The sequence below is a fragment of the Rattus rattus genome, chromosome 5 (assembly GCF_011064425.1).
Source record: "Rattus rattus isolate New Zealand chromosome 5, Rrattus_CSIRO_v1, whole genome shotgun sequence".
Classification (NCBI taxonomy): Eukaryota; Metazoa; Chordata; class Mammalia; order Rodentia; family Muridae; genus Rattus; species Rattus rattus.
In genome coordinates, this window is record NC_046158.1 from 153,953,803 (window position 1) to 153,981,427 (window position 27,625).

The window sequence follows — 27,625 nt, forward strand, 5'->3', positions numbered from 1 at the left end:
TTAAAAAACTATTTTTTTATTGTTTTATTTTTTTAAGATTTTGTTTTGTTTTGTTTTTTCTTTTTTCAAGACAGGGTTTCTTTATGTAGTCATGTGTCTTGGAACTCGCTCTGAAGACCAGACTGGCCTCGAACCCACAGAGATCCTCCTGCCTCTCCCTCCAGAGTGCTGGGATTAAAAGCGTGTGCCGCCACCACCCCACTTTAAGATTATTTTTTTTAATTATGTTTATGTGTACAGATATTTGTACACAAGTGCCTACACCCATGCAGGTCAGAGGTGTTGGTCCTCCACGGAGCTGGGGTTCCAGGAGGTTGTGAACTACCAAATGTAGGTTCTGGGAATCAAACTCAGGCCCTCTCCAAGAGCGGAAAGCACTTAACCACTGAACCATCTTTTCAGCCTCTTTTTTTATGCATTGAAGATTTCATACACATATCTAGTGTATTTTAGTCATATCCACCTTCACTCCCCTCTCCACCTTCCTCCAAATCCCCTCTCCATGTCTCCCCCTGACTTCATGTTTGCTTGTTTGTTTTTAATAGCCCACTGAGTTCAATAGTGCTACCCATAGATGCGTGAGTGTGGAGCCATCTACTAGAGCATGGTCAACTTTCCAGGGGCCACACCCCTAAAGAACACTGACTCTCCTCTCCTAGCAGCCATTAATAAATTGTGCAGGCAGCCACAGCGGCTGGGAGTTCATGAGCGTAGCAGTCATACTGCAGAATATGATATGTAACCTTGTAAGAAATCATACATGTCATCCCCGACCATAAGATTCTCAAGAACGTCTCAGCTGACTCTGACAGCGTGTGGAATAACTTCCCGTTCTTCCTTTTACTTACGTTTGGTTTGCCCATCTTCAAGGTGTGTTTCTCAATCTAAAACTCTGAGGTGATCATACCATCTATCTGATGAGGCTGTCTTACAGAGGGCAGACAGTACAGCAAGGTCCTGGACTGTCATTATGTAACTAAACAGGTTGGGTTTGCACCCTGATAAGAAAAGCCACAATAAATAAATAGATAGATGGATGGAGACAGACAGACAGACAGACAGACAGATAAACCGCCTGTAGCAGAGAGTGGTTTGTTTCTAAAGCAATGCCCTCCTTGAATGAAGTAGGGGGTTTATACAAGACTATACATATACTGGACCAGGTAGCTTCCTTCTAAGCACACACAGGTATTCTCCTTAGGACACTCAGTTTAAGATGCTGAAATGCATATCTAAGATTAAAGCGATGGATAGGAGTGCCTCTGGGCACATCCAGCTTGCAGTATAAAGTTTTAATGGAGCAGACATATTTTGAAGTCGCAGTAATTCTGGATTCCACACTTGAAGGTTTCTTTCTGCCTTGCTCACTGGCTAACAATCCCACGATGGGGCTGTAGAGGAAACCTTGAGGAAGCACTTCAGAGGTTCCTGCTGAGTAAGAGTACAAGCACTGGCGAGGGAAAGTCTCATCATTTGCATTGGCAAAAGAACGTTTGGGTAAAGTTTAGCTCTCTATAATTCAGCCATTCTCCGTGAACTTATTGTCAATTTATTCATTGTGTGTCTGCACACATCCATGCGCATGCATGCACATGATGGTATGTATGTACAGGTTAAAGTAATGTGGAAGTTGGCTCTCTTCTTCTAGCAAGTGGCCTTTCTACATCAAACCCAGATCCTTGGGCCTGGCAGCAAGAGCCCCACCAACTGAGCCACCTCCATAGAGCTGCTGCTGCCACTGCCTGCCTCCCTCTCCGGCTGTCTGTCCCCCTCCAGAGTCTCTGTATGTAGCCCCAGAGCTCGCTACGTAGACCAGGATGCTCTCAGATGTGCAGAGATCTCCCTTCCTCTGCCTCCCAAGGGCTGGGATTGGAGGTAGGTGACACCATGCCTAGCCTCCATCTGGCTTTACTCGCCATACTGGGCTCTTGAAAGGGTTTGAGGCCAGATGAACAGTCAATCCTTTAAAAATTCTTCATGGTGTCTGTAGTTTTGTCCCTGGGCAGCCCATTGCTTGGTATCTCTTGACCATGGCAGAAGGTTAAACAACCATGCAGTGCTCCTCTCACTCAAGCAGGCAGGCCTGTCTTAAATCCACACCCAACGGGAACTTACCCATGCAGCCCATCTGTTATCTGGGGAGGAGCATTCAGAAGCCCGGGGCAGATGACAAACTTAAAACCTGGCCTATTCTCTCTCTCACTACCATTGCTCACTGGTCTTGGCACCGTTGAGGGTTGCCAAGGTATATTAGCTTCAATACCTGTCACATTAATGGGGACAGAAAAATCTACAATTCTCTGTGCCCCTCATTTAAATCTTGGCCACTTCTGAGGGAGGGCTGAGGTGGTTCAGAGCTTCCTCCAAAACGGGGTGCAGCCAGAAATCACTGAAACCTCTTGCACTGCCACTCCAACCCTCTCGCTGCCACCGCTTACGTACACCTTGAATGAGCTGACACGTGGTTTGAAAGCCTTCCTTCTACAGCAGTGGTTCTCAACCTTCCTAACACTGTGATCCTTTAAACAGTTCGTGTTGTGATGACCCCCCCAACCATAAAATTATTTCGTTGCTATTCATAACTGTAGTTGTTACTGTTATGAATCATGACATAAATAATATCTGATATGCAATCCCTGTGAAAGGGTCATTCAACCCCCCAGACGCACAGGTTCAGAACTGCTGTTTTAGAAGCCCAAAAGCACCAAATTTAGTTTCCTGTCACTCAAGCTCAATACAAATACTTCATTTGCCTAGAAGGAAGCACCAGAGGCCATCCTTGGGTCCCTACCCCCACCCCCAGAACCTCTTAGGGGCCTTAACACTTACTGTATATACACGCTACTCTTCATTTAGACCCAACAGCTTCTCCTGTCTTGCAAAGGTCACATCCCACTTCTAGTACCAGCAAACCTACTAATGGCCTTTACCAGTCCTGGTGTCACCGCTAAACCAGCTTCTAACTCTGCCAACTGTCTGATCGAGGCAGTGGGCAGCGCACCAATCAATGCCTTTGTAACAAGTTCTCAGTAATGACCCCTTTCTAGAAAAAAGCTTTTTTCATTTTAACTCTATATGTATTGGTGTGAGGGTGTCATATCCTCTGAAATTGATATTCTAGTTATGAGCAGCCATGTGGGTGCTGGGAATTGAACCTGGGTCCTCCAGATCAACCAGTGCTCTTGACCCTGAGCTTCCTCTCCAGCCTCTAAAGCAATCTTTCTCCTCCTCCTTCGCATGTGTGTGTTTTGCCTGTCAATCACGTGCCCACCTGGTCTCTGTGGAGGCCAGAAGTCAACAGGCGCCCTGGGGTTGAGTGACCAGGCAGTCGTGATCAGGGACTTGAATGTGGGTCCTCGGAAGAGCAGCCAGCAGCCCTTACCACTGAGCCATCTAACCCCAGTGCCTGCCCTTTGCAATGCCTCCCAGTTCCAAATATTTGTGACCATCTCAAGAACTAACCAAGTGTCCCTAACAATCCACATGAGCCAACAGTCCACAAGGGCCATTCCCCTGTTGTCTGAGACAACAGCCTTTTTCTCAAGGAAGGAGGGATGTAATCTCCGTTTCCATGACATCTATATTTCTACCTCAACTTCCTCCATGCCCCACAGCCTCACAAAGCAAACTTAATCTCTTATCTTCTGGGGGGTGGGGGAGTATATGCACATCAGGGCTCATGTGTGGTCAGAGGGCATCTTCCCTTCTTTCCTCCTACCATGTGGGTCCTGGGGATCAAACCCAGGTCCTCTGGCTTGGCAGCAGGAACGTTTCTACCCATGAAGCCATCTCAGGCTTTCTCCACTCAAGTTGTTCAGAGGCAGAATAATCTGATTACCATCTTCCTGTCAGGGCCACCACTAGGGCCACTTCTGCATGTCAAGCCACAGACCTTCCCTTCCTCTTCTGTACCATGCGTTCCCAAGTTTTTGGATCCCAGGAAGAACACATTCAATTTGTACTTACTCCATCTGTTGTATTCACCTCATCCCTCCCTTTCTCCCACTTAATGCAAACAGTAGGTAACATCCATTCTTTCCACTCTTAATTCCTCCTTTACGAAGAGCAATTCTGGGCTGGCAGTGTGGCCTCGGCCGCTTGTCTTTACCTACAGAATGGGCCATGCAGTGGCCACTACTGCCTGCTTATAATCCTGACCCAGGGAAACCTTCAGAGATGCTAACATTCTTTCTTGTCCACCAGCTGCTTGCAGGGAGGGTGTATCACTTACCAGAAGAACCTATTACAGAGGCAAACAGCCACTTCCGGGTTTCACCAACACTCGCACAGTTGTTTGTCTTGACACCTCTACCTACAGCTGGAGCTGCTCCTTCCAGACTCACCTTTGGTTTTGGTGAATGGAGCATCACAGGGTTTTTCCTAGGGAGATACAGTCCCATCTATTCATTCCAGATAGGGAAGATACTAGATACTGAAGAAAGGATTCCACCCAGGTCCAGTTTGGCAAAACAGCTAAGTTTTATTGGGCTGCTGACAGGAAGGAGTATGGCGGGTTCTAAGGCAGCTGTATCACTGTTAAGTCCCCTGCACCTTGAGAGTGGCTATGCCACCAGCAGCACTGCCATCTGTGTGCGTTCAGCCGAGGTGCTTATGTAATCTTGTGACATGCCCTCCACCCCCTCGAAAAGAAAGGCAAGGGTCTTGCACAGGTGATCATGGCTGCTCTAATTCAAGCCGGCAGTTACCACAGATGGCCATCTAAGACATCTCTACCGCTGGTTCTAAAGGGTAAAGAAAAACTATTTACTCTTTAAAGAGAGGGTGGTGACACATCAATCCACAGGCAACTAACTGATAAGATGTTTTATTTCACTTTTGAGTTTTTACATCGTCCTGATTACTCTGTGTAAGGAGAAACTAGAATGTTTAAAAGACATACACGGATCTAGCACATCAGTAACTGGGGGCGGGGAGGGGGTCTTTTTCTTTTTGCTATACTATTTTCACAACCACAGGTGTGCTTGCTAGGCAAAGAGCCACCACGGAAGCAAACATTAGGCAGAATACTGGTAAGGAAGGAAAACAGAGCGAAGAGCTACCAGATACAGACAGGCTTGGTCCACACTCGTTGCTGCTTGTCAAGCGCCGAGTATTAACTGCACGTTTTCTGTTCAGCTAGAAAGAAGAAATTTTTTTGTGGGTTTTTTGTTTTTGTTTAAATCAGTGCATGAATTCTTTCCATACTTCAGCAGATGGACAAACGGATGAACTCTACAGCTACGGGTACACGGAATGTCAGGTAGAGGGGTGATTCTGTGAGACTGAAGGCCTGGCTGCTCCTGGTTCTCTCTACTGTAGTGTCCATGCAACTTCCTGTGTTCTAGGCCTCTTGAGGCGTGTCTGAGGACGAAGCTGGATGAGTCCACTGGAGGGAGGGTCTGTCACAGGCACAGACAAAGCACTGTCAGGGCTGGGTGCAATGGGGGAAATCACAAATACTTAAAAGTCCTTTATTTTTTCCCGATTTGGGTCATACTATGAAGAACAACTGTGCTGAGACCTGGAGGGAGACAGGGTGTGGTGCTGGAAGGTCTTTCTCAACCCTTAAAGCACAGCTCTCACCATGTGCTCAATGCCCCGCCCTGTCCACACAGTACTGACTAATAAAGGCTTCCCAAGAAAACCACCCAAGGAAGCAGAAAGCTGTACATTTAAAGAGGAAAAAGTCAAAAGTCAAAAGGACAGGGTGAGAAGAATGTTACGTGTCACAGCTCCCACCCCCGAGGCTAGGAATGCTCCTCAGGCAAGAGGCCGCATCCACAGAACATTGAGGAATCATCCAAAAAACTGGTATGGCCGTTTATACGATACACTACTTTCTCTCTCTTTCCCCTCTCCTTTAGCCAGGGGGTAACAGCCCTGTTTTCACATGGAGCTAATCAGGAACACGTTGCTATAGTAAAAAGGTTTAGTCACACATGTGGTATGAACACGGGACCTTTTTGTGGTGTTACAGCCCAATTATCGGCCAAAGAAGTTCACTTTCAGGTTTTGAATTTCCTCAGAAGACACTGCAGATATTTGCGGTCATGAACTTTTGAGTGGTAACAGCCCAAAGTGATCAAGGGTTAACAGGCCCTCAACCACAGGCAGAATTACTGTGAGTTACCACACTCAGGATGCCAAGGGTAAGCATCTTGCCCAAGTCCCAGCATCACAACAGAATCTCTAGAACTTTCTGTACAACTTTACAACAGAATTGTATTTCAGTGACCATTTTGATATCAGATTAAACTTTCCAAAAAGTTACACATAATTCAGGTCAATTTTTCCTACCAGGAAGAGCTCTGCTAAGTTATAAAGCCCCATAATCACAGTGTTCAGTTTGTAAAAATTAAACACACAGTAATCCTTGTCAATGCTGATCAAATCAAGACTTCAAAATACCATGGCATTTAAGGGACCAGTCTGAGTTTTAGATACAAATACCAGCTGTTCATCCCAGGGACCGTTTCTGCAAGGCTTAGGCTGTGAAAGATCAAAAGTCCACATTGGATTTTTTTTGTTTTTGTTTATCGCACAAAGGGACATAATGTGGAGGATACACAGTGACACCAAACAGATCACAGAGCTCAACAGACATTAGTTCTCTCCCTCTCCAGCATCTCCTTCATCCCCCTGGTTTTCTGACGTCCACAGCTGCAAAAGGAAAAGAAAGAAAAAGCTGTAATAAAATCAAGGTCATTAAAAGCTTTCTTCAAGAGGTGGCCTAGTATATTTTACCTCATTTAACTACCATTTTGCAAAAAACTAAAATGTTTTTCCTGTATGGGTGTTGTGCCTGCATGTTTGTCTGTGTGCCTTTTGCATGCCTACTGTCCTAGGACGCCATAGGAGGGCACTACATCCCCTAGAACTGAAGTTACAGATGGCTGTGGACTGCACTGGGAAGGTGTGGTTCCTTTGGAAGAACAGGCTGAGAACCACTGAGCCATGGTTCCAGGCCCCACATTCAACAACTCGAAATTCCCTCTGATCACAGACAATGACCGAAAAGGCATAACGTTCAGCAGTAAGATGTAGGTAACTTGAGAATGTAAAACTGTACTTGACAGAGTACAGAGCCACCTTAAATCTTGGCTAACAGTGGACTAAGGAGAACTCTGCTCTCCGGAGGTACTTACGGTGAGATTGTCCCTTAGCAGCTGCATGATCAGGGTGCTGTCTTTGTAAGACTCTTCATTCAGGGTGTCCAACTCAGCAATGGCTTCATCAAACGCCTACAACAAAGGGTGTTAGCAAAGATCTGGGCGCTCTCTGTGTTAGCGCTACCTGTCCGCATTCAACTGTCTGCCACCTGTTCAAATGTACAATGCCGCCCCCCCATATATTCTCTCTCTCTCTCTCTCTCTCTCTCTCTCTCTCTCTCTCTCTCTCTCTCTCACACACACACACACACACACACACACACACACACACACTACCAGTCAGCAATGATATACCCCAAAAAGTTATGTTAACTGTAGCACATTTAATCTAAAAATTCATTCAAGTTTTTAATTATCAAAGCGGCTTCTATTTTTTGTTTAAACTAAAAAGGTCTGGACACAAAGGTCAAAGGGGAGAACAGGAAAGCTCACTTCACTAAGCTTGATTTGTCTTAGGGGCTCATGTTGTAGAATCCACTTCAGGCACTTTTTTCAAATTAAAGTTTCAAGTAACAGTGTGCACCAGAAAGCAAGCTTCTCACAGAACACAGGAAGTGATAATACAGCACAAAGTGGGACTCCTTCTTTCATGGGGTCCTATCTTGGAACAAAGGTGACAATGTCCAAAGCCTGAAGAGAGCCCCTACTTTTTACCTGGAAGGTTCTACCAATGACCCCAACAGTACCCAGACAAAGCAAAAGTCAGCATATATTCAGAGCGAAGTGCCAAATAAGAGGTGTGCACGGATTTCCTAAAACCCCACTCCCTAGAAAATGCGTCCAAGTCTAGACGGTGAGGACGCTCACAAACAGAAGGAAGTTCTTGGAATTAGCAACGCGTCTTTGCTCACCGTTTTGGCCAGGCTACAGGCCTTTTCAGGAGAGTTTAGAATCTCATAGTAAAAGACTGAGAAATTCAGTGCCAGGCCAAGGCGAATCGGGTGTGTAGGCTGCATTTCTTTCTTGCTGATTTCAAATGCTTCTTGGTACGCCTGCTGGGAGTTTGACACAGTGGCTGGAAGGAAGATGAAAATGTTAAGTGTCTCGCACATGGGATCCATATTCAAGACACTTTAGTAAAAGAAGCTAAAGCAAGCAACCCGTCAAAACAAAGGTCCACGTCTTCACCATCCAACCTAAATCTGCTAAATGTTTATGCTAATTACTGTATTAAAGGCTTTGGAAGAAAACAGTTATAATGAAGTCTATTAAAGCAGCCAAGAATACAGACACAGCCCTTCATAAGAATGAATGTGGATAATCTAGTGGGGAAAAAAAAAAAAAAAGATGGGATTTAAGATAGGCATAAACAAATTCAAATTCTCAACTCACTTGTATGTGGCCTGGAGCAAGTAAAAACATCTAAATTCGAACTCTGGTTTCTTTTATTGGAAAACATGGGAGACTCTCACCTAAATTCAAAGAGCTAAGAGGATAACACAGCCCTAATTACTTAGCACACAGTGAACACTGAATAAAATAAAACAGCTATAATCACTTCACAGTAGGCCATGGGCGGAAAGGAAGGCACTCCCCTATGGTGGTCTCACACGGGTCTCCCTTATCTGTGGATGCCTGACACCAGACAGTACTGAAACCCATCAGACATACTCAGATAAATTACACAGGAAATCACCAGGACAGTTTTAACAATACACTGTAATGTAGTCTGCAGTTCAGAAACCAGCAAGTCACTTGAACACAAGGAGTACCACACTTGCATAGTCAATCAAGTAACCAATATGGCAACCAGGTGCTGGCCAGGTGACTAGTGCATGCAGTGTTACTTGGGGTAAAATTTAGACTCACTCATCTTTGGAATCTTCCATTTAGATTTCAGACTACAGATACAGTAAGTACAAACTGGGTGAAGCAAAATCATAGCCAAGGAGAATTATTATTTTTCTTTTTTCTTTTCTTTTTTTTTTTTTTCGGAGCTGGGGACTGAACCTAGGGCCTTGTGCTTGCTAGGCAAGCGCTCTACCACTGAGCTAAATCCCCAACCCCGAGAATTATTATTTTTTTAGTTGTACTTGTCAAAAGAGAACTATCAATTCCCAGATAAGAGTTTGCCAAACACATTACATATCAAACTTCTAACACCCTTCATGTCTATCCATTAGATAAAGAGATTTATTAACCCCATGGCCCCACATATGACAATGCTGTGGTCTCTGAAATTCTTACTGTGAACTTGAGTGTCTATAGTAAACAAAAACCAGATTTCATTATGAAATACTATCTCTCCCACTGGCTGTATTTTTCAAACGTTACTTACTTTGTTTATTATCTCCAGATGCAACTTCAGAAAGATACCTAAAATAGTCTCCTTTCATTTTTAAGTAGAACACTTTGCTTTCTGCATGGGTAGCATTGAGAATGAGATATTTGTCCAACAGCTCCTAAAAAGTGATTCACAAGAAGAATTTTGAATTGCTTGTGAGATGTTAAAATTACATTTGAGATTTAAGATATGTACACTCCTCTTCCTCCTCATTTTTCTGAAGACTAAAACCAAAAAACCCCAAACAACAACCTCCCCCAAACCTAACCAAACCCAACCAACCAACCAACCAACCCCCGCCCCCCCTCCCGCCCCCCAACCTATTTTCATTCAAGCTGCTAAATCCCATTTGGCCAAGTCCTAAGAGCAGGTGCCTGTAGTACAGGTCACTCCCACCATCAAAGGGCTCCTTACACTGTAGCCACTATAGTGGGATGTGATGTCAAAAAGGTGGCACAGAACTACACTGGTACCCCAAAGCAAATGGAAAAGACTACCGACAAAAGAACCTCCCTTTAACATTAAAGTAAGTATGGGGACATACACACAAAAACCTGGAGGAAAGCCTTTGTGGATTAATATTAACAATGCTTTTCTTTCTTAACATTTATTAACAATGCTTAGAAGTTGACTTTTACTTTGTAACTCTTCTGCCCATCTCTTAAAAACAAAACAACCCCCCACTGACACTTGTATTGCTTCTGTAGTTGTGAGTGTGTGGGCCTTTCCACTCTGGGAAGAAAAGAGCAGCAGCAGAACAAACAGCCAGAAACTAAGTTTAAACTTCATCTGCCCTGAGAAGAGAACCTTCTATGCTTACTGTCTGTTTCCACATGACCCTGGAGAGACTGCCTTCGGACCCCAATCCTCAGATTCCTTGGCTGTACAATGGGGAAGGGGACCAGCATGACCACCATCTAAGGCAGTTGTAAGCGAGGTAACTTATATCTAGTGCTTAACACGTTGCTTGATATGCAGCAAGCATTCAGTCTAGAACTATTATTAATAACAAATTCCTTTAAACATTTATGCTTACAACAAAAGTAGTTCTGAAGGAGTCCAAGCTTCGTGTACAGAGCATTATTTTCCAAGAGTTGTTTTAGAATGTGGCGTCCTGAAAAACTGGTTAAGAGGCAGTAAGCACCGTGCTCTTCTTCACATTCTTTCAGATGCTCTTAAAAGCTGGCCTACATGTCCGGAACTATGGAACTCTCTTGCCTTTGGAGTGCAAGCCATACTTCATCTGAATACAGATGCACCTAACACTCAGGAATTAGTGCACCACTGACCAACTCCCAGCAACCTGGAGGCAGCATGTTGAGCCACGAGACTTATCTTACACCACGAAGCTGATAAAGAGGCTCAAGGCAAAGCCAAGCTATCAAGGCCTTCATTAATCATCCTCAGAGTGTGCGAGGCAGCAGTTGTTTCTACTGTGCAGACAGAGAGCGATGTAACTCCTGTGGGTTGGGGAGGAGCATGGCCTGAGAGCTGACAAATTTTATACAAGGGCAAGGGAAGTACTTTAGAGAGACAGACGGTACTGCAGGAGGGAAAGAACTCCCTTTCCTTTAAAGCAGCCTCACAGTTAGGTATGCTAGGGTAGGTACCCCTCCCACCCAACCCCAAATGTAGTTAGAAGATCTACCACCTAATACTGCAGTGTACATAACCACACAGGAGCAGCCCATTCCACCTCTAATTTGGCTTTTAAAAGGTACACTGCCTAAGCTTCGACATCAGATCTCTACGCTTTGTGAGGACAGAAGGCGGCCTTTAAATCTCTTCCTTTCCAGAGACAGTCACTGCTGACATCACAGAACTGTCCGCTAGTGGCTGCACCTTTCTAACTGTCCTCTTCATTTGGCTTCAATTTCTAAAGGAAAATGGAGGATTGTTAATAAAACGTTCCTGTTTGCTGCAGGTCTTTTTGAGGGAAGGAAAACACCCTAGAAAAGATGAACTGATCAAGAAAGGGTGACAAAACCCAAATCACATGCTTTAGAACAAGTTACAGGTGGCTCTTAGAGTGAGCACTTCCACTCTCTCCTAAGCTGTCTGAAAGCTCGCATCTGGACGGCTTGCCCGTCATGCCTAGAGACGATGTGCAAAGCAGAAGCGCTGCCTCACCAGAACGTCATTGCAGATGTCCTGCAGCTCGGCCTCTATCTTCTCACGGTACTCCTTGCCCATCTGCTGCTTCTTCTCATTCCTCTCTGTTTTCTGTTCGATGCTGGAGATGACTCGCCAGGAAGAACGGCGGGCACCTACCACATTCTTGTAGGCAACAGAGAGTAGATTCCTCTCTTCATTGGAGAGTTCATGTCCCTGTTCTGTTACAGCCTTCATAGCTGCGGCCATATCATCATAGCGCTCAGCTTGCTCAGCAAGTTTGGCTTTCTGTACCAGCTCACTTTTGTCCATGGTCATTTTCTAGAACAGCAAGAAAACGGAGAAAGCAAAGGTCAGGCTCCCAACATTCTTAGAAGCATAGCCCCAAATGCAATCAAGAATGTGAATCATGTTCTGACTATCTACAGAGCCAAGACTGAGCCAAGGCCTTAAATCATTTTGGTCAATTGTCATTAACAATCCTACACGGTAGGCATATCCCAGTATTCCTTCCCCCTTCTCAGAAAGCATGAAGATTAGAAGAACGAAAATGATGAACCCAGAAGAGCCCAGCAGGTAGATCACAGTGGAGAGTCAAGGCAGCTGAGGTGACTTTTCCACAGCGTATTAAGTTGTGTGTTTTCAATTGTTAGATCTGGTGATGGCGGATTTTGGAAGTGTCATTTCTACAGCTCATCGCCAGTTTCCTATTTGTATCGAGTCTCAATGGCTCAGGCAACTGCAAAGCTGGATCTCACTGCTGGTTAGCTCTAAGAGAGAGCTAATGGCCAATAACTGTGGCAGGAAGTACAAGGGGTGGACCTTCCGGGCAGAGAGAGTGCCACAGGGTAGACAGGCTGAGGAAGGAGTTGAAGGTGACAGGGAAAGGACACTGATGGAATAGAGCAAGCGGGGAGGGAATCTGCCAGCCACCTGGCTGGGACAGGCCTAGAAGTTAGATGAGGTTAAGTTAGATGGGTTAGTGGAAAGACTGCCTCAGGAAAAGGCCTACGGCTTTAAACATTATATACAAGTTTTCGCGCCTTACTGTTTAATACAAGGCCTTTAAACTTGCCAGTTTCTTCTAGAGCTTCTCTGTTCCACTACCCTATCCCTCCCCATCCCAATACACAGAAACTGCTCTTTAAAATACTTGATTTTAAACATTTATGTGTGCACGCCCATGGGAGAGTGCATGTATGGGGAAGAAGGACAGCTATGGGATTCCCTGCCACACATGGGTTCCAGGAATTGAACTTGGGTCATCAAGTTTGGCTCCAATCTCCCTTTTCTGCTAAGCCATCTTGACAGCCATCCAATAACTTGTTTTTTGAAGTTTATGCTGCCTGCTATTCCAAAGGAAAACCTACAGGGCAGTTCATAACTCTGGTTCCAGGAGGTCTGACTACTTTTACCCCACTCCTGGCCTCTGAGTGAAACAAGTAGGCATGCATGTGGTACACAGATATACATGTGGACACAATAACAATACATATACAATGATTTCTTTCTTTTTTAATGTAACTTTAGCACAACACCCTACCAATGCAGAAGACCCTTCTCACTGCCTAGTTCATAGCATCCCACAGCAGCTAATGAGTCAAACAGCAAGTACTTCGGCCAGATGGAATGTCAGCAGAAACAACAGTTCTCCAAGCCAAAAAATGGTGAAAACCTGGGTATAGGTTCCCAGGTCCTCTCTACTTATAGCAGTCACCTAAAAGTCTGTGCATTTTACATGTGCAAGCCCTCAAATGGTGACCTACTAGCCCAAGTTCCTGAGTGACAATGCTACACTAAACAGGCAGCACCAAAAAAGAAACTTCAGAGGCTGGAGAGGTGGCTAAGCAGACAAGGTGGCTGCTCTTTCAAGGACTTGGTTCAATTCCCTTCATGCTCGTAGTGGCTTACAACCACCTATGACTCTAGCTCCAATGATACAACGCCCTCCTAGGCTTCTGTGAGCAACAAGCACACACATACACACAGGCATGTGTACACACACACATACATACATACACACACACACACACACACACACACACACACCTATATACATAAAAAAAGAAATAAATCCATCCCAGCACTTGGGAGGCAGAGGCAAGTGGATCTCTGTGAGTTCCAAGGCCAGCTTGGTCTACAGAGTGAGTTCCAGGTCAGCCAGGGTTACATTGAGAAACCCTGTCTTGAAAAACCAAATAAACAAACAAATCCAAAATAACTATTTCAAGACTCTTTGGACCTGTCACAGAGTTCTTGAAGATTAAAAACCATCATGTTATCATAGACATGAATGTATGTCTTTAAAAAGAAAACTGGTATTTTTCTAAAACTTTCAATTACTTAAACACACACACACATACACAGAGAGAGAGAGACGAGAAAACACTAACTAAAGGCCCTGATACCTACTACTTACATAACTCAAGACTTATATAACATGGATTTTGGAGCAGCTAGGCCAGTTTCAACAGGAAACGGGTTACACAACATCTAGTAGTTGGGAGGAAGGCACAGACAAGGAAAAACGAAAGAGTTCCTCTTTCTTCACCTACATAACTAACACCCACCCTGCGCTTCAGGTCATCATCTTGAGCTACCTCCCCCCTCTACTACGAGAGCCATCCTCTGATCTGCAGTAAAGACAGCGCTGATTACAAGTTCCCAGTGCCTTCCCAGACTGGAAAGACACGACAGACTGCAAACCTTCTTCTCACACGCGCTGCTGTTGTATACAAGCCCACGTCTGTCTCGACTCAAGGCAATGGCTCTTCCACACACCGACCCCTACAGCGACTGCAATGGTCACTAGCCGCATGTGGCTAGTCACTAGAAATTGTGACTACTGCCACCTTTTGAAACCACAATATTTTGGATGTTTAAAAAATGTTGGGGCTGGAGAGATGGCTCAGTGGTTAAGAGCACCAACTGCTCTTCCAGAGGTCCTGAGTTTAATTCCCAGCAACCATGTGGTGGCTCACAACTGTCTGTAATGGGATCCAGTGCCCTCTTCTGGTGTGTCTGAGGACAGCTACAATGTACTTATAAATTTATAAATAAATCTTTAAAAAATGTTCATTTAGCTTGTCTTTGGTTATGTTTTTTTCTTAAAGTTGGGGTTTGAACTCAGGGCCTCGTGTATTACACGTATACATGCCTATGCAAACTATCCATCTGCCTAGGATGTGCAACCCAGGACTCTGAATCAATCTACACAAACCCGCTTCAGTCTTCTTTACGTCGGTCTACGGTAGTGGGCAAAGTTACACCACTTAGTTTTCCACACTATTCTCAAAGGAAGGACTCAGACATAATGCCGCAAACTGCTCAAACAAGCATCTGTTAAGATTCTGAATGCGCATGACTGGGAGAACAAAGAAGAAAGGCAACACCACCACGATCAAAGCACGATCTGCCACTACACAGAAAAGGATCCCATAAACTCAAGACTTTGAGTTTACAAATGCAGACAACAGCATCTCTCTCAGCAGAGTGGCTGTGACCACCAGGAACAGGGCATTAAAGAACAGCAGTTATAAAACTCAATCAATTAAATCAATCTGGTATTCATCTACCCATCCATCTGTGGGACAGTGGACCAGACAGAAAACTGGTTAAGGTTGAGCAGATTCGGGAACCCCAGCAATTCTCATAATTGAGGACAGTAGGCATTTAAATCTAGTCCTGACCAGGTTCCTGTCCTGGAATCTGTGACCATGACACCCTAGCGAGAGGACTGTGACAATCACCTAGGGACAACACCTAAAGTCCTTCCATATGCAGATGAGACCAAGTCAATAAAAACATCTGCCTCCAGATCCCACCCCAACCCCAAATGTCTATAAGGTCCATCCACATGGAATAAACTGCCTGTTTTATTGAGCTGTAACACTCTTATGCAGTTTTCTCTCCCCAAGCTTTTGTCGCTGGACCTTGACCCAGCCCAAATAGCCCAGTGTGTGTGCTTGACCACAGCCGCTTCCTGTTCAGTCCTGTTTAGCTCTTAGCTGCTAGCTGTGTCTCTCTGCTTGCCACTAACTCCAGCGCAGCAGTGCCCACAGAAGAGGCCCAGCAGCCTGCCTTCCTCCAGCTTCCCCTCAGAGAGCTTAACACCACTTTGGTTGTTCTGGCCACTCGAGATCTTTCACTCCTACTGGCTGGGCAAAGGCTTCCCCATGGACTGTGCCCCAGGATGCATCCATCCATCTTTCTCTCATAATTTATTTCTCTATTCACATTACATCCCAAGTGCAGCCCCTCCCTCCCTCTTGCAAATTCCCATCCCCAATAAAATCTTTCTTAAAAATACATACCAAACAAATTTGATGACTAACCCAACCCCCCACCAAGTGCCTATATATTATTTTAACCCAAAGTGTGAGCTTTTTTTAAATATATAACTTCATAAAATGATAGTTCACAGAAAGAGCACCTGTTTTATATGTGCAAGGTCTTGTGCTCACTCTCCAGTATCAAAACAATGAAGAAAAAACCAGGAAGGAAAATTGAGTCTAGACTGATCTTTGCAAAGGAAGTAGTTATGTTAAGATGAGACAAATTTTCTCATTGAGTTCAAAATAACATACATGTTAATTGTTGTCAATCAGATTTTTCTGGAGTTTTGTAGGCAATTTAACAGAATGGCATGCATTTCTTGAGACTTAGAATGAGAGTCCTACCAAGAAATTTTTGGTCAAACAGTCTTTATTTGCTTTCTGTCAGGGCAGATGAACTCCTTAGAGGCCATAGTCTAACCTAACAATGCAGGAGAAAGGTACAAGAGTTCTCGTGCACACCCAGATTAATGATGGGTGTCAATCTGCCTGTTCTAAGCCACTGGAAGCAGCAAGTCACAGAACTGAGGGACATTTGCTAATAAATGCTTAGTGAAGTAGGCAAACAATTCAAACAGCTAACAGTAGAGAGCTGGTTAGTAAAAAAATGAGTCAAGACAGTAAAAACTACAGGACTCCAAAAAGCGACTGCACAGGAAAGACACAATTGAGATGTACAGGGCTATGCACACAGGGATACACAGTTCCTAAAATGTTCCTGAGGAGCCCACAAACATGACTAGACATCAGTAAAAAAAGGGTAAGGGTAGTAATCTAATCTCAGCGTTATCTCCAGGTACTCGTGTTTTTATAATCCTTATTTTTAAAGTTGACTTTTCTATTTGGGAGACAAGGTCTCAATCATGTAGTCCGGGATGGTCTGGAACTCATGATGTGTCTCAGCTTCCTAAGTGCTCACATTACAGATGTATGCAAACAAACCTGACAATCCACTATTTCTAAAATCATATTACCCCATGTTTGGATCACAACACACAGCAGAGCAGACAAGGCCCAGGGTCTGGAACTTAAACCCTGGTGTGCATCCCAGTGCTGAGGGGGTAACTTTCTGCATATCCAGTTAAGAATGAGCCTGTGATGAGCACCAGAGGACAGACCGACGGAAAGGTAGACGGCCTGGAGACTTGCTGCTCTTTCAGAGGACCAGGCTTGGTTACCCATCTCCGGTAGCTCACAGCTGCCTCGAGCTCCAGTTCCAGGGGATTAGACACAGTCTTCTCAATTCCACACGCAAGCTCCCGACTCTTTAAGTTTCTCTGAGCAAGAAGGCATATTGGCGAGTCCACCAGAGATTTGGCATACCATGTAAGTGCTTTACCACTGGGCTACACTTGCGGCCCTTGCTGGTCTTTTGAGACAGGCTCTCAACATGTAACCCCAGAGTAGCCTGTTCACCTCCCCACTGCTAGGATCACAAGAACATTTCAAAATACAGTCCTAAACCCAACTACAAAGGCAATGTGAGTCAGCCTCATCTTCTAATGCTTTGTCTAGGGACACTGTCTAGTTAGAGGTCAGTCAAAGTTTGGAGAATTCATTTCAAAGTGGCCAAGCAAACAGAAGATCACTACCACTCATCTATACAAATTAAGAAAAGTTGAAAATGGTAACTTTATATCATAGTCCTCTGAAGCAGCCATAGACCAGTCCACGGCTACTCTTTGCTGGTGACATAGTGTCTGGGAGCTCTAAGGGGCCCCGGTTAGTTGATACTGATGTTCCTATGGGGTTGTTGTTCCTTCGGCTCCTCCAGTCCTTCCCCTAACTCTTCCATAGGGAACTCTGACCTCAGTTCAATGGTTTTCTTTAAGTATCTGCATCTGTCTCAGTCAGCTGCTGGTAGAGCAGCATCTCAGAGGACAGCCAGTCATGCCAGGCTCCTGTCTGCTGGCACAACGTGGCATCAGTAATAGTGTTGGGTTTGGTGCCTGTGCGTGGGATAGTTCCCAAGTTGGGCCAGTTTCTGGATGGCCTTTCCTTCAGTCTCTCTTCCATTTTTGTCCCTACATTTCCTTTAGACAAGAACAATTCTGGGTCAAAAATTTTGAAGATGGGCAGGTAGCCCCATGCCTCAAATAGGGGTGTGTCTATCTACTGGCATATCTATCTACTGGCATGTCTATCTATTGGAGGCGGTCACCTCAGGTTCCACCTCCCCGCTGTTGGGCATTTCGGCTAATGACATCCCCACTGGATCCTGAGAGCAGAGTTCTAATATCCCTGGTGCCTGGGACTCTCTAGATGTTCTCCCCCACCTCCCTGTGCTGTGCATAACTCTATTCATTCTCCTGGCCCTCTGAGCTTCTCCCTTGTCTCCCCCTCCCCATACCTTATTCTGCCCCTCATTTTTTCTTTCCCTCTCCCATCCACATCCCTCCCTCCCTCTGCTCCCATGATTATTTTGTTCCCCTTTCTAAGTGAGACTGAAATAGCCACACTTAGGCCTTCCTTCTTGTTAAGCTTCATATGGTCTGTGACTTGTATTATGGGTATTCTGAATTTTTTGGCTAATGTCCACTTATAGTGAATACGTACCATGTATGTCCTTTTGGGTTCAGACCCACTCAGGATGCCTTCTCTTGCTTTAGTGGGAAAGGATGTGCTTTTCTGCCCTGTAGAAACTTGATGGCCCAGAGAAGGGAGATGCTAGTGGGGTGAGGTGGGAGTAGGTGGGTGGGTGGGTGGGTGAATATCCTCTCAGAAGCAAAGAAGAGGGATGGGGTGAAACACGTGGAGGGAGGAACCAGGAAGGGGAGCAACATTTGGAATGTAAATAAATAAATGTGAAAAAGAGAAAATGATAAATTTAGCTTTTAGAGTCATGAACTATGTATTTTCAAGGAAGAGAACACTTTCAATTGTAAGAGTAAGCTTGAGTTCAATAACTTGTTCTACTATATACAACATGTCAAGAATCCCTCAACTTCATAGAAAACATGGCGCTCTTTTTCAGGAAAGACCTACATAGAACCAACAGGAAACTATATAGTGCAATTACACAATCTCCCAACATTAGAATCACCCGTTTCTGCAGCGTTAAAAGGAGGCCTAACAACAGTGAAATAAGACAACACACACCAATGCTCGAGAGTGCTCAGAGGACAGGCTTCTAGGAAAGCAATCCTGTCTCTTAAGGCTCCTCACGAAAAGGAAACGCCCACAACCCAACCCTGAAACAAGTGCAGAAATGACCAGAATGCCCAAGAATCCTCTGGATCACTCACCCGGAGGAGCTGAAAAGCCCCACCATCAGTGCACCCCACACACTCAAGCTGAACTAGGATGGACACGCGAGAAGGCAGCACACAGGTAAAGACACACACGGAGGGAGAAGCTGGAGGATGTGTGCTCGGGGCTGCTTGGGGTGCTCACCACCTACAAGCACACAGTCTGGTTTCCAGAACCGTCACTGTAGCTTCTGCCTGTTAGTCCAACCCCAGAGGACCGGATGACTCTGGTCTCACACACACGTAAAAAGAAAAGAAAAATCTTAAAAAAAAAAAAAAAAAAAAAAAAGTAGGGTGTCCTAGCTCCTTTTGTGAGATGTAAGAGAGAAATAAGCGATAGTGGTAGAAAAAGAAGTTCAGGCTCCCAAGTGTGGATGGGCATGGGCTGACCACACTCACTGATGCACCATTCCCCAGTACCACAGAGCAGATCAGAGCTGAGAAGAAAGTTTGCCAAGCTACCTACCTCCTAATGCAAAGCCAGTGGGACCAGTTGGTTGGTGGGTGTTATCCTGAACAAGTGAAGCACTCCTGGCTCTCATAGAAAACTACTCACTGAAGAACACCTACTCTAAAATTGACTGTGTGCCATTCCACACACAAAATGTACTCTTGTAAAACTTCAATTTCATTCACCATGTACAGATTCTTTGCTGGAAACAGAAACAGCATATCTGAAATACAACAGTTCTATGTCAAGCAAACACTAAATTGTAAAGAAAAACCAAAATCCTCTTCTCCTTCCACAGCATTGTGGCATTCCATGTTGTTTGTTTTGAGCCTGACTCATGTAGCTCATGTCACGCAGGCTGGCTTGGAATTGAACTCCTAATCCTCCTGCCTCCTACTGCTGAGTGGAGGGGTTCAAGCAAGCCCAGCCCCCACCTTTCACACAGTGTACGAGCATCATCACTAATTATGCCCACTTAGACACTTAGACAGTGCTACTATGTCCAAGGTGTGCACAAACAACACGCACCACCATAAGCTGGCCTGCTGGTTCTAAGTGACCAAGCCAAAGACATGCTAATCCTGACTCACACAGGCACCCAAGAGACTGACCCAATGGACAGATTATAATGAAGCCACTCAACCAGCTTATCTTACTACAGAGACACCCACACATCCACATTCACCACTGCTGTAGTTGCAAAACCTGGGAAATGAGTCAGCCTAGATGTCCATCCATTGAACTTGTATATTTGAAATGAATTTTATCCTGCTGTAAGGAAAATAAAGTTATAAAATTCACATGAAGATGGATGAAACTAGAACATCTACTTTAAGTGAGGTAATCCAGGCCCAGATCCTAGCTCTGAAGTTTTGGATTTGTGGGTTTAAGGTCTGTAGAGGTCAGAAAGCTTAGAAAGGGCCCATGAGTGGGAGGGGTAGAGACAGAACCTAAGGGAGGGGAACAATGTGAAAATAAAGGAGGAGCTCCTGAGGGGGAACAATGTGAAAATAAAGGAGGAGCTCCTGAGGGGGAACAATGTGAAAATAAAGGAGGAGCTCCTGAGGGGGAACAATGTGAAAATAAAGGAGGAGCTCCTGAGGGGGAACAATGTGAAAATAAAGGAGGAGCTCCTGAGGGGGAACAATGTGAAAATAAAGGAGGAGCTCCTGAGGGGGAACAATGTGAAAATAAAGGAGGAGCTCCTGAGGGGGAACAATGTGAAAATAAAGGAGGAGCTCCTGAGGGGGAACAATGTGAAAATAAAGGAGGAGCTCCTGAGGGGGACAGCTTTAGGAGGAATGGAGGGAACTGTCGGCTGAATAAACCCCTCGCCCTCTAAATCACTCTGTCATGTACTTTGTCGCAGCCACAGAAACTACAACAGAACACTGACTTGGAGATTAGAGGCGAGGCTCCCTCTGGAGGAAGGATTTCATGACAGGGAATGTAAAGGTGGTCAAAGCACATTGCTAAGGAGGTTCTAGGCCCTGGGGGGAAGCTACTCCTGCGGCTTACTAAACACACGTTGTTTTACATTTCTACACTTATACCAATAGACTAGGACTCATCTCAACTTTGATCAGAGATGCTTCTTAGGATGTGAGTGGTTAATTCAAAGACTCTAACTGGTGGAACTGCTGAAAATTAAGTAACTACTGCCTACCCAGGACACAGCTCCAAAGCTCAGGAAACACTGTGGACAGACCTAAGAATGTGCGAGTCAGAGGATGGAGAAGTGCTGTGAAATGCTGTCTTCTAGACATCATGTGGTTGTTGCCTTTGCACTCATGACTCAGCTGGGGTTACCTGCACAAAATGGAACGGGCTAGCATTCTAGAGGTCCACCCCTAGCTATTGGCAGTAGATGGCTGTTGGGGATATGGGGATTCATTTTGCTTCAGAGTGTAACTACTGGTTAAGTCATCTTATGATCCAGTAAACAGCACACATCCATGGGGAGGGGATCTCCTTACAAGACACCACAGTCTGATACCAGTAGAACTTTGCGCTGTGTTCAAGCAACTGACTGCACATAATGAGAACTCAGAAACTCTGTACCCTATAGTAGTCATTTATATATTTTAACTGTTTAAAAATAAGTATCTACCCCCATTTAACTAGACTTGAAAGCACACAGAAGCAAACATGGTGATATTTTGAAGTAAATTACTGTTCCAAGTCAGTATCTATGCTTCTAAGGTTACCTGTGGGTATCAGTAACAATAGACAGTATTTCTTGTTGCCAAGATAATTTTAAAGTGCTAAGTCATCTACAGCCATACTGTCATTAACACGCACCCTTCTGATCTGGGATGCCCCTGTTTAGCAGTCTCTATAAGACTCAATTAACAGCACCGACAAGTATGTCATAAAGTTAACAAGACTCAGTGAGTAAGGAACACGTTAAAATGCACCTTGCTTTTTTAAACCTACCCTGTTCTCTTTACTGACTTGGAAAGAATAGCAGATGCTAATTACTTACGCTTATCTTTAGGATGTGACTCTTATGGCTTACTGTCATTACCTTTTTGGCAACTATGTGGGCAGTAACCCACACTAGGATCCTTTGGACACCGAAAGGGTAACCAATGCCCACCACACTGAATTTCAAGCCCCCTGGTCACTGATGAATCTTTATCTATTTTTTAATGTATATGAGAGCACTGCCGCTGTCTTCAGACACACCAGAAGGCAGCATCGGAACCCATTACAGATGGTTGTGAGCCACCACGTGGTTGCTGGGAATTGAACTCTGGAAGAGCAGAACCCATTGACCAATTTCTAAAAAGTGAACAAGCTGTTATTTCCTATGTGGACAGACATAGGTAGGCCATGTTGGAGCTATAAACACAAACCATATATCGTCTACCTTACATTACCTTTTTGGGATCCTGTTGGTTTCGCTCATAACTTAAGTTGGCTAGAATCTCAGTATGCAGCCTAGCCTGGCCTCAAACCCTTGGCACTTCTCTTACCTCAACCTCTTGAATGCTGGGGTTATAAGGTGTGAGCCATCACATTCAGCTGGACTTTTCAGAGCACTACCTCAGTTCAAATCAGGACTAGGCTGGGCTAGGCTATTATACTTAGAGATTCAAACTGGATTCCAGCAAGTCCCTAAAATATTTTCAAATAATATCCTTCTTACCAAATTTATGAGGGACCCATACAAAACCCAAGTAAGGGCTAAATAACAACACTATCATCATTTATGGTCTACTGAAATGAGCAAAGCACTTAGGAATTAATATTGATCCAGATATCTGGGAATCTATCTTAAAAGACAGACAGACGGACAGACAGAGCGAATGCAAACCACAGGTCAACTTTTGAGTGTCATTTTTCAGGAACTGTCCCTGGGTTTTTTTTGGTTTTGTTTTTCTGAGACAGACCTCTCACAGAGAACAGCCCCAGCACTCCAGGCGTTCTCCCGTCTCCGTCTCCCCAGAACTGAGGTTAGCTATGAACACACCATCTGGCTTTCTCAGGTGGTTGCTGGAGATAACACACAGGTCCTTATGTTTGCATGGTAAGTGCTTTACCGCAAACCTATCTCCTATCTCCACAGAATTAATTTTAAGAAGTTGACATTAATTAATTTTGTATGCACATGGAAGTCCGAAGACAACTGGAGCTGGCTCTCTCCTTCACGTGGTAACAGGAGTCTCAACATGAGGTTTGGTGGCAAGCACCTTACCAGCTAAGCCACCTCACCAGCCCCTCCACACTAATTCTAAAGTTAATGCACTTTTCTCAACTTAGCCATCATTGTAAGATCAGCCATGACCCCCAATACTTAAGTACTACTGTTAATTGTTTTGAAGAATCATGTAAAGTTATACAGTATACCCTAAAATTCTTCAAACTATCTTTAATTTAAGGCTCTCCCCAAGAGGACAGATAGTGACAGACCAGGGTCATATCAACTTTACTTTGGCTCTTTATCTATGAGTCAAGGTCATTCAGAAAGAAGTCTTCTAGTTGGGTGTTTTAAGGAAAACAATGAAATAAACCAGAACCAGGACAGGAAACTCACAGAATCCAGAACTGGGCAGAACTTGAAGCAAAAGTTTACCTACAATCTGCCAGACAGCTTGTTTCAGGGAGGCTACTGATCACTCTCATCTCATTACACATATTAGAAACATCTAACTGCCTCTCAAAAGCAGCCTCTAGGCTGTTTTTTAGCAGACATATCAGAAGAGAAAAAACACTTCAAAAACATTTCTTCCTTTAACATTCTCCTTAGAAAAACCTCTTCAGAGTCCAGCTCCAACAGCTTCTCGTTATGAAATGCAGATCTACTAGAATCCTACTCCTGTAATAAAGAGAGATCTAAAGCTAAAGTCATTGTGGAGCTGGCCCCCAACTAGTCTGAATCCTTATCTCCTCAGGTAAATGTACAAATCACATGGTTTGTTTTGTTTGTTTGTTTTTGAGTTGAGTCCCGATGTGTAGCTCTGGCTCTCTTGGAACTATGTACAGTGCTGGGCTGGAGAGCTGGCCTGAAACTCACAAGGACCAGCCTGCTTCTGCCCCTAAGTGCTGATATTAAAGACAACCAAGATCTTTTAAACATCAACTTTTAATGACGTTATCATTCCTAGAGTCCTTCATTTACACAACTGCTTTTGCCTGATGCCACTGACAAAGCAGAATAATTCTTACAAGATGTAGGAACGTCTCTCTCTACTTAGAGAATCATCTCCCCCTTCTCCCGTACAGAACTAGAAACCGAAAATGCTACAAAGTAGTATGGTTAACAACCACAAAGGAGGACTATGCTAAACTACAGTAAACAAGAACCTAGGGTGGTTTTCTGCAGTGTACCTGATGGACTTTCTCCCTGGTATAAAGCAAGTGCCAGAAAAACTGGTCTTTCAGCATCTTTTACCTGATATATACCAGTAGCACCACCCTGCAAATGAACAGCTCTGTATCCTTTGAGAAAAGCTAAAATTGGAGTCTGAACACATTAATAGGCTGCGTATACAAGAAAGTAATTGTGGTCATGGAATACATGTTCAACCACAAGTCAAATCTATCATTACCCAGAGTCAAATGACCTGGGTGTGACCCCTGATTTCAGCATTTAATTCTGTGTTACATATATGTGTTTATCTGTGAGAAAATTCTCATTTCTGCACTGCAGTTTCCTCATCTACGCGATGAGGCCAATAGTACTTATCTTTTATTGGCTGCAGACTGAATTCATGCTTACAGTGCTCACAAGGAAGGTGGCACACAAGTGGGGAGTAGTGAGTAATGAGTAGTGTGATCACGGGCTGGTTACCTGTCCTAATCAGAATGTGAACTCGTGTATATGTACAGTCAAAATCAAGGTAAAGGCTGATCAATGGTGTAAGTTACAAATTCCCTTGTGTTATGCACTTCACCCTGACTATACACAACATTGTTCTGTATTTCTCAGTGGGCTAGAAAAAAAAAGACTTAATTTTCACCATAAAAAAAGGTCAAGTCTGAGATAGGCTATTTAAGCATTACACAACATACACATATATTTAAACATCACAGGAGATACACCCATTCACGTTCAATTTGTTTATTAACTTTATTAGTATTAAGAATTTCTGTATCCTAGAAATTGGGGACACATCTGTAAGCTCAGCACCCAAGAGGCAGAGGGGTGAAGACTGAGGAGATGAGTCTGAGCCTAGGCTGGGCTACACAACAAAAGAGGTGGGGATGAGGGAAACAGATATCATTTGTACAATCCAGAGGAGAAATACTGGATGTACTACATGTAACATTATAGATCATTTTTCATAGCAAGTGGAAAAAGTAAGATTGTATCTTATCAGAAAGGGAGAAATAAAGAAACTGAAGTCAAGGATTAAAATAAAACAAAACCAAAGGCTTGTACTCAGCACACAGTTTACCGAAGGTCTCGAGACAACTGTGGAGACAGGGGAGCTAAGAGGCAGAGATGAATTAACTCCTGAAGATCACAGCTAGAAAACAATACAGAGAAGAACTGAATCACATTTACCTAATAGCGCTGTTTTTGGATCCACAGCCAAATGGGAAAAACGCACTTTTTGCAGCAGCTCAAATCTCTGGGGACTCTGCCTAGGGAGTGAGCATCAAGGGAATGTGCTCGGCCTGGTTTCCACACAGGCTGCCTCCCTGATCCATACAGCTCCAAGTCTAAAATGGCTTCAATATAACCCAAGCACTGCATGATGGGAAATGGAAGATAACAGGGTAGGAGCCACACTCCAGGGGGACGACAGTCCATAAATACTTGCCACCGATGAAAGAGGATATTCAATCTGTAAGTAGGTGTGTGGTTTAGGCCGAATCACCTCATTTCTTATAAAGACTTCATCTGTAAGATGAGTGAATGGTTTCTTATAGTTGGAAGGCAGAGGCTAAGAAAATCATTTAGCATTTGGTACAGGATTTCAGCTTTTCTTTTCTAAGCTCATGCTTAAAATTCTAACTTGGGTGGGGAAGGAAAAAAAAAGAAAAACCCGGCGTTCTCCAGCTATTTAATGCTAAGGCATAGATCTTTAAATTAAAAAAAAAAAAAAAAAAAAAAAGACTTGGGCAACCCAAAGAAATGGAATGCACTGGAGGGTGGTCAAGAGAAATCCACCAAGAACCCAGTAATATTTGTACAAATTTGCAGCAGCTAGATGTGCGATGCTGAGTAAGCACGGGCTCAGTCCTATAAACTGTAGGTCTGGATGGTCTCACAGGGACACCTGAGATACAGTGAGAAATGTAATTTTCATATTCTCTAAAGTGCTGCACCTTTCTGCATCGGCTCCCGGGATTTTACAGATTTGTAACATCTTGCCAGATTCCACCTCCCACACCAGGCAAGTAAAATCAAGAGTCGAAAGCTATCTGGTCTCACCAGAGAAAATGTACTGAACGCAAGGACACGAGCCATGCATTTTTACAGAGGTTGGCAAATTCTCACCAACGCTGCCACCTTTGGAATCCTCGATGCATGCAAGTTCTCCATTTGCAACAGACCCAGATGCGCTCATCTTGCAAAAAAGGGTCCACATCTCACCTACTCCTTCCTCAGTGAGGTTACTAGACAAATTTCTATATATATATATATATACACATATATACATATAAGAAAAAAAACAAAAAAAACGCGTATGGATGAATGAATTTGGGGCGCGGACACATGAGATTCTGGCAGTAAATGACGACAAATATCAAGAGAAAGACTCAATACTCAGCCTGATCTTCCCCCACCCCATTGGGAATTCCGGTTTGAATCAGTAAATGGTTCAGACAAATCCATTTCTTGTTATTTTGTTCTCCCCCCATTTCTTAATTCAAACCTCAACCCTGCTGTCAGGGGATCTCGGGTCCAGCTGGGTTTCCCACACCAGCGATGATGAAACAGCTTTACTGCAAAGTGGGAGAGGGATTCACCCCAGCTGTCGCCAAGGTTAAACCCTTACTCATCCAGGGGAGTGCGGCAGGGGCGTCGCGGCTCGGGAACTCGCCCGCCTTCGACTACATTTCAATTTTTGAAAGTCACAAAGAATGAACAAGGTTGACAGGCCCAGAGGGATGGCTCCGGGCCTGAAGGGAGCAGGCAGGGGCGGCGCCGAGCAGAGGAGGTGCCGAGGGGAGTCGCGGCCCAGTGGTCCCCAGACACGCAGGCCCGGCCGCACCCCGTACGGAGCGCTAAGAGAGAAGCCCCGGCTTCCCGCGGAGACGCAGGCCCGGCCGGAAGCGGGGAGGGGCGGCAGCGAGACTGGCCGCAGCCGCCGCCCGAGAAGGGGCTTCGCGCTGGGGCCCCTGGGAGCCGCGCCGCACTCACCGCGGAGGACTGTAGGGAGCAAAGGCGCTTCCGGGAAGATCGAAGGGCAGCGACTACGTCCTTCCCGGACTCACTCCTCAGGCGATGCTGGCGGCAGCGGCGGTGGCGGCGACAGTAGATGCAGTGGCGGCGGCAGCGGCAGTGGCTACCCGGCTCCGGAATCGGCGGCGGCGGTGGCGGCGGCAGCTGCACTTCCGTTCCGGCCACC

The 27,625-nt window shown here is 44.7% G+C and overlaps 1 protein-coding gene across 2 annotated transcripts; it reads right to left on the bottom strand.

Moving 5' to 3' along the window:
* Positions 1 to 4,809: 4,809 nt before the first annotated feature.
* On the bottom strand, positions 4,810 to 27,625 carry Ywhab (tyrosine 3-monooxygenase/tryptophan 5-monooxygenase activation protein beta). 2 transcript variants are annotated; one of them, XM_032904866.1, is made up of 6 exons: positions 27,418 to 27,625; positions 11,725 to 11,886; positions 9,448 to 9,571; positions 8,021 to 8,184; positions 7,146 to 7,241; positions 4,810 to 6,660 (listed from the first exon to the last, which is right to left on the bottom strand). In XM_032904866.1, the coding sequence occupies exons 2-6, from the start codon at positions 11,881 to 11,883 to the stop codon at positions 6,604 to 6,606; spliced, it is 600 nt and encodes a 199-aa protein (XP_032760757.1). In that variant the 5' UTR covers positions 11,884 to 11,886; positions 27,418 to 27,625; the 3' UTR covers positions 4,810 to 6,603. The 2 variants fall into 2 exon arrangements, with proteins under 2 accessions (XP_032760757.1, XP_032760756.1); XM_032904865.1 differs by having other exon boundaries at positions 11,584 to 11,886; positions 27,418 to 27,623.

What these genes read in the sequence shown, in the direction of transcription:
- Ywhab (XM_032904865.1), bottom strand. Translation starts at nt 11,883, where the DNA reads ATGACCATGGACAAAAGTGAGCTGGTACAGAAAGCCAAACTTGCTGAG. An exon ending in ACATCTGCAATGACGTTCTG is followed by an intron (nt 9,572 to 11,583) that starts GTGAGGCAGCGC and finishes ATCACTTTTTAG; the next exon opens with GAGCTGTTGGACAAATATCT. An exon ending in TGCTAAGGGACAATCTCACC is followed by an intron (nt 6,661 to 7,145) that starts GTAAGTACCTCC and finishes TTCCTTTTGCAG; the next exon opens with CTGTGGACGTCAGAAAACCA.